This window comes from Salvelinus fontinalis, unplaced genomic scaffold (genome assembly GCF_029448725.1).
Source record: "Salvelinus fontinalis isolate EN_2023a unplaced genomic scaffold, ASM2944872v1 scaffold_0616, whole genome shotgun sequence".
Taxonomy (NCBI): domain Eukaryota; kingdom Metazoa; phylum Chordata; class Actinopteri; order Salmoniformes; family Salmonidae; genus Salvelinus; species Salvelinus fontinalis.
In genome coordinates, this window is record NW_026600825.1 from 107,501 (window position 1) to 114,823 (window position 7,323).

The 7,323-nt window shown below is 47.5% G+C and overlaps 1 protein-coding gene across 2 annotated transcripts in view; it reads right to left on the minus strand.

Moving 5' to 3' along the window:
- The window catches only part of LOC129846745 (receptor-type tyrosine-protein phosphatase beta-like), a 36,234-nt gene extending 29,510 nt beyond the window's left edge, over positions 1 to 6,724 (minus strand). The window contains exons 1-4 of one of the 2 annotated variants that reach the window (XM_055914603.1): positions 6,570 to 6,724; positions 5,849 to 5,929; positions 260 to 274; positions 1 to 71 (exon numbers count right to left, since the gene is read on the minus strand). The exon at positions 1 to 71 is cut by the window's left edge and continues 11 nt beyond it. In XM_055914603.1, coding sequence (XP_055770578.1) covers positions 1 to 71; positions 260 to 274; positions 5,849 to 5,929; positions 6,570 to 6,709 — 307 coding nt within the window. In that variant the 5' untranslated portion in view covers positions 6,710 to 6,724. Of the gene's footprint in view, positions 72 to 259; positions 278 to 5,848; positions 5,930 to 6,569 lie in introns of both variants that reach the window. The other variant, XM_055914602.1, reaches the window with a different exon arrangement.
- Between the last annotated feature and the right edge of the window lie 599 nt (positions 6,725 to 7,323).

The window sequence follows — 7,323 nt, forward strand, 5'->3', positions numbered from 1 at the left end:
CTGACAGAAGGTAGTTGGAGTCTGCCTGTAGCTTAGTGAGGTGGGATTCAAAGTGGGCTGCTTTGACGGGGCTGAGGGGGAGACACACACATCTTAGAGAAGTGATTTATGAGACTTTAAATGTAAAATCATTTATGGTACAGGATTTATTGTGATTAATTTAGGGCAGATAATAGGGACTTGTAATATTACTTGTCCGTCCTATTTAATTCAGGATTTACAGAGACAGGAGATAATGTGGATGATGTGATAGACGCACCTGGAGATGCGTCGGCTGCTGAAATAAAGAGCAGTAGAGAGTAAGATTAGACGGCTGAGTTCCCGTTAAACACATTTCCCTTTATCTTGTTCCTCCATTTTGTTACGTCGACTAAGAGATTCAGAGTGCCCTCTCTCTCCTCACACACTCATCTTGTTACAAACTCCATTTTGTTACGGCGACTAAGAGATTCAGAGTGCCCTCTCTCTCCTCACACACTCATCTTGTTACTTCCTCTCAGACCTACGCCACTCTGCTGAAATGACCTTTCAATTACATTTACTCTTTTAGTTGAACCTTTATTGAACCAGGTTGTCCCATCGAGGGCCGAAGACCTCTTTCACAAGAGAGACCTGAACATGTAATTACATTGTTTACGACAACCCTAGAAGGTTCATGAAATTACACAGCCTGTCTGTTGGTGGTGGACCGATGTTTATATACTGAGTGGTGCAGAGCCTGTCTGTTGGTGGTGGACCGATGTTTATATACTGAGTGGTGCAGAGCCTGTCTGTTGGTGGTGGACCGATGTTTATATACTGAGTGGTGCAGAGCCTGTCTGTTGGTGGTGGACCGATGTTTATATACTGAGTGGTGCAGAGACTGTCTGTTGGTGGTGGACCGATGTTTATATACTGAGTGGTGCAGAGACTGTCTGTTGGTGGTGGACCGATGTTTATATACTGAGTGGTGCAGAGACTGTCTGTTGGTGGTGGACCGATGTTTATATACTGAGTGGTGCAGAGCCTGTCTGTTGGTGGTGGACCGATGTTTATATACTGAGTGGTGCAGAGACAGTGTGTTGGTGGTGGACCGATGTTTATATACTGAGTGGTGCAGAGACAGTGTGTTGGTGGTGGACCGATGTTTATATACTGAGTGGTGCAGAGACAGTGTGTTGGTGGTGGACCGATGTTTATATACTGAGTGGTGCAGAGACAGTGTGTTGGTGGTGGACCGATGTTTATATACTGAGTGGTGCAGAGACTGTCTGTTGGTGGTGGACCGATGTTTATATACTGAGTGGTGCAGAGACTGTCTGTTGGTGGTGGACCGATGTTTATATACTGAGTGGTGCAGAGACAGTGTGTTGAGGGTGCAGAGACAGTGTGTTGGTGGTGGACCGATGTTTATATACTGAGTGGTGCAGAGACTGTCTGTTGGTGGTGGACCGATGTTTATATACTGAGTGGTGCAGAGCCTGTCTGTTGGTGGTGGACCGATGTTTATATACTGAGTGGTGCAGAGACTGTCTGTTGGTGGTGGACCGATGTTTATATACTGAGTGGTGCAGAGCCTGTCTGTTGGTGGTGGACCGATGTTTATATACTGAGTGGTGCAGAGACTGTGTGTTGAGGGTGGACCGATGTTTATATACTGAGTGGTGCAGAGACTGTGTGTTGAGGGTGGACCGATGTTTATATACTGAGTGGTGCAGAGACAGTGTGTTGAGGGTGCAGAGACAGTGTGTTGGTGGTGGACCGATGTTTATATACTGAGTGGTGCAGAGACTGTGTGTTGAGGGTGGACCGATGTTTATATACTGAGTGGTGCAGAGACTGTGTGTTGAGGGTGGACCGATGTTTATATACTGAGTGGTGCAGAGACTGTGTGTTGAGGGTGGACCGATGTTTATATACTGAGTGGTGCAGAGACTGTGTGTTGGTGGTGGACCGATGTTTATATACTGAGTGGTGCAGAGACAGTGTGTTGGTGGTGCAGAGACAGTGTGTTGAGGGTGGACCGATGTTTATATACTGAGTGGTGCAGAGACAGTGTGTTGAGGGTGCAGAGACTGTGTGTTGGTGGTGCAGAGACAGTGTGTTGGTGGTGCAGAGACAGTGTGTTGAGGGTGGACCGATGTTTATATACTGAGTGGTGCAGAGACTGTCTGTTGGTGGTGGACCGATGTTTATATACTGAGTGGTGCAGAGACAGTGTGTTGGTGGTGCAGAGACAGTGTGTTGGTGGTGCAGAGACAGTGTGTTGAGGGTGGACCGATGTTTATATACTGAGTGGTGCACAGACTGTCTGTTGAGGGAGACAGGAGTTCACTGTGTTGTCCATCCCCTCTCAGTAGTGACTGACAACCCAGGGATCAATGATGGTAGTCCCTCCCCTGTGTCAAGGCCTGCTGACTGATGAGTGACAACCCAGGGATCAATGATGGTAGTCCCTCCCCTGTGTCAAGGCCTGCTGACTGATGAGTGACAACCCAGGGATCAATGATGGTAGTCCCTCCCTTGTGTCAAGGCCTGCTGACTGTTGAGTGACAACCCAGGGATCAATGATGGTTGTTCACCAACAGAACAGAGTAGTTTAATAATTGCATCCATTATTTCAGCACAAACACACACGCATGCACACATGAGCGCACGTACACACACACACATCTATTTTTAGAGACTGGGAGAATGACGTCTCTCTCTGTCCCTTCACTCATACTGATTAAGGTTCCCTGCGAGTGAGTGTGACGATGGACAGAAAAAACTTGGATGGCATCAGAGAGGAGAAGAGACGAGAGGAGAGACAGAGGAGGGAAGGGGAGAGCAGAGGAGAGAGAGAAGGATGGAGAGATGGAAGGATGGAGAGAGGGAAGGATGGAGAGGGAAGGATGGAGAGATGGAGAGAGGGAAGGATGGAGAGATGGAGAGATGGAAGGATGGAGAGATGGAAGGATGGAGAGATGGAGAGAGGGAAGAATGGAGAGATGGAGAGAGGGAAGGATGGAGAGATGGAAGGATGGAGAGAGGCAAGAATGGAGAGATGGAGAGAGGGAAGGATGGAGAGAGGGAAGGATGGAGAGATGGAAGGATGGAGAGATGGAAGGATGGAGAGAGGGAAGGATGGAGAGATGGAAGGATGGAGAGATGGAAGGATGGAGAGATGGAAGGATGGAGAGAGGGAAGGATGGAGAGAGGGAAGGATGGAGAGAGGGAGAGAGGGAAGGATGGAGAGAGGGAAGGATGGAGAGAGGGAAGGATGGAGAGAGGGAAGGATGGAGAGATGGAAGGATGGAGAGAGGGAAGGATGGAGAGATGGAAGGATGGAGAGATGGAAGGATGGAGCGATGGAAGGATGGAGCGATGGAAGGATGGAGAGAGGGAAGGATGGGGAGAGGATGGAGAGAGGGAAGGATGGAGAGATGGAGAGATGAAAGGATGGAGAGAGGGAAGGATGGAGAGAGGATGGAGAGAGGGAAGGATGGAGAGATGAAAGGATGGAGAGAGGGAAGGATGGAGAGAGGGAAGGATGGAGAGATGGAAGGATGGAGAGATGGAAGGATGGAGAGATGGAAGGATGGAGAGATGGAAGGATGGAGAGATGGAAGGATGGAGAGATGGAGAGATGGAAGGATGGAGAGATGGAGAGATGGAAGGATGGAGAGATGGAAGGATGGAGAGAGGGAAGGATGGAGAGAGGGAAGGATGGAGAGAGGGAAGGATGGAGAGATGGAAGGATGGAGAGAGGGAAGGATGGAGAGAGGGAAGGATGGAGCGAGGGAAGGATGGAGAGATGGAAGGATGGAGAGATGGAAGGATGGGGAGAGGATGGAGAGAGGGAAGGATGGAGAGATGGAAGGATAGAGAGAGGGAAGGATGGAGAGATGGAAGGATGGGGAGAGGATGGAGAGAGGGAAGGATGGAGAGATGGAAGGATGGAGCGATGGAAGGATGGAGAGATGGAACGATGGAGAGATGGAAGGATGGAGAGAGGGAAGGATGGAGAGATGGAAGGATGGAGAGAGGGAAGGATGGGGAGAGGATGGAGAGATGGAAGGATGGAGAGATGGAAGGATGGAGCGATTGAAGGATGGAGAGATGGAGAGATGAAAGGATGGAGAGAGGGAAGTATGGAGAGATGGAAGGATGGAGAGATGGAGAGATGAAAGGATGGAGAGAGGGAAGGATGGAGAGAGGAAAGGATGGAGAGGGGAAAGGATGGAGAGGGGGAAGGATGGAGAGAGGGAAGGATGGAGAGAGGGAAGGATGGAGAGATGGAAGGATGGAGAGAGGGAAGGATGGGGAGAGGATGGAGAGATGGATGGATGGAGAGATGGAAGGATGGAGCGATGGAAGGATGGAGAGAGGGAAGTATGGAGAGAGGGAAGGATGGAGAGATGGAGAGATGAAATGATGGAGAGAGGGAAGGATGGAGAGAGGGAAGGATGGAGAGATGGAAGGATGGAGAGAGGGAAGGATGGAGAGATGGAAGGATGGAGAGATGGAAGGATGGAGAGATGGAAGGATGGAGAGATGGAAGGATGGAGAGATGGAGGGAGGGAAGGATGGAGAGAGGGAAGGATGGGGAGAGGATGGAGAGATGGCCTCAGTCTGTCATTACATGTCAAGTCAATGCACTGCTAGTCCTTCTCTCTGCTCTGATCCCCATGTCAATCACTGGGTTTAAGTCATGTATATTTCAGCAGTGCTCTCTCTGTGATCTCTTTTCTCTGTCAGTCACTAGTTGGAAGGACTAGGAGGCAGTGACTACAGTATTTGCTTGTCACTCCTTCAGTCTCAAGTAATGTCTTTCCTATAATCTTCACGACAATGCAATTACACATGAAGACAAGTTTGTTTCTCGTTGCTTCTAAACTCAAAGAGCGTACAGTTGTAATAAACAACTCTTTATGATTCAGACGTTGAAATCAGACGTTGAAATCAGACGTAAAAATCAGACGTAAAAATCAGACGTAAAAATCAGACGTTGAAATCAGACATTAAAATCAGACATTAAAATCAGACGCTGAAAGGGGTAGGGTAGCTATGCTAGCTTGGTCACTGGTGAAGGATAGCTACGCTAGCTTGGTCACTGGTGAAGGGTAGCTACGCTATCTTGGTCACTAGTGAAGGGTAGCTACGCTAGCTTGGTCACTAGTGAAGGATAGCTATGCCAGCTTGGTCACTAGTGAAGGATAGCTACGCTAGCTTGGTCACTGGTGAAGGGTAGCTACGCTATCTTGGTCACTAGTGAAGGATAGCTATGCCAGCTTGGTCACTAGTGAAGGATAGCTACGCTAGCTTGGTCACTGGTGAAGGGTAGCTACGCTATCTTGGTCACTAGTGAAGGATAGCTACGCTAGCTTGGTCACTGGTGAAGGGTAGCTACGCTAGCTTGGTCACTGGTGAAGGGTAGCTACGCTAGCTTGGTCACTGGTGAAGGATAGCTACGCTAGCTTGGTCACTGGTGAAGGATAGCTACGCTAGCTTGGTCACTGGTGAAGGATAGCTACGCTAGCTTGGTCACTGGTGAAGGATAGCTACGCTAGCTTGGTCACTGGTGAAGGGTAGTTACGCTAGCTTGGTCACTAGTGAAGGGTAGCTACGCTAGCTTGGTCACTAGTGAAGGGTAGCTACGCTAGCTTGGTCACTAGTGAAGGGTAGCTACGCTAGCTTGGTCACTGGTGAAGGGTAGCTACGCTAGCTTGGTCACTAGTGAAGGGTAGCTACGCTAGCTTGGTCACTGGGTCTGAATGGTAAATAGACCTGCATGTTATCCACCTTCCAGGGAAACTGAATGTTACGATTGCGGATGATGTCACCAAGGGGAAGCATATAAAGGGAAAAAGGATTCTGTGTGTCTCACCTTCTGACTCCAACGTACATCCCTGATGTAGGCCCCTGCTTCCACATGCTCATCCGTACCACTGGGCTCTCCTGTACTGCCCTGTGTGCACACAACCATGCAATCAATTCAACTGTAAATTAATATCTTGTTTTAACCCAGTTTGTAAAATTGTATTAGATTTGCCCGAATGGGTAGCACAACGCACAACGCACAACGCACAACGCACAACGCACAACGCACAACGCACAACACACAACACACACACACACACACACACACACACACACACACACACACACACACACACACACACACACACACACACACACACACACACACACACACACACGTCTGTCCAGCAGCAAATTACTCATTCTTCAGTCATTTATATATAATTCTTAATTTCACAATCATTAGCGTGATAAATGATAGGTTCTGGACTCTATAACAAGGTTAGATATCATTGGTAGACTGAGTTTGAGGATGCTGATCATTAGAGCTCCAGCTTTCTTCCTGTATGAATAACAAACAGAAACATTATTTACTGTCTAATAGCTCAAGACACATGAAAATATACATCTACATGTGAGTTCCAGCGTTATTTTTGTTCGTGTCACCAAAGGAGTATCAAACTGTGTTAACCCACTGAGCTAAAGCCTAGGCATTATCCCAGAGAGGTAACGCAGGTCTTCAGGTCTCAGGCAAGGTGAAACATCCCAGTCCTGGACTAGACACTCACACTTTACGGACTCTCTGCCTGTAGACGAGGAGGGAGATGACGGCGATCAACATTCCGATGAGGAACATTCCAGCGCTGATGCCCTCGATGACTCCGCTGAGGGGCTCTGGGAGAGAAAACAATAACACACAAACATCCATGAATAAAACCCCTTACTGTGACAGTAACTATAGTAGTGAAACCCCTTACTGTGACAGTGACTATAGTAGTGAAACCCCTTACTGTGACAGTGACTATAGTAGTAAAACCTCTTACTGTGACAGTGACTATAGTAGTAAAACCCCTTACTGTGACTATAGTAGTAAAACCCCTTACTGTGACAGTGACTATAGTAATAAAACCCCTTACTGTGACTATAGTAATAAAACCCCTTACTGTGACTATAGTAGTGAAACCCCTTACTGTGAGAGTGACTATAGTAGTGAAACCCCTTACTGTGACAGTGACTATAGTAATAAAACCCCTTACTGTGACAGTGACTATAGTAATAAAACCCCTTACTGTGACAGTGACTATAGTAATAAAACCCCTTACTGTGACAGTGACTATAGTAGTAAAACCCCTTACTGTGACTATAGTAATAAAACCCCTTACTGTGACAGTGACTATAGTAATAAAACCCCTTACTATGACTATAGTAGTGAAACCCCTTACTGTGACAGTGACTATAGTAGAAAAACCCCTTACTGTGACAGTGACTATAGTAATAAAACCCCTTACTGTGACAGTGACTATAGTAATAAAACCCCTTACT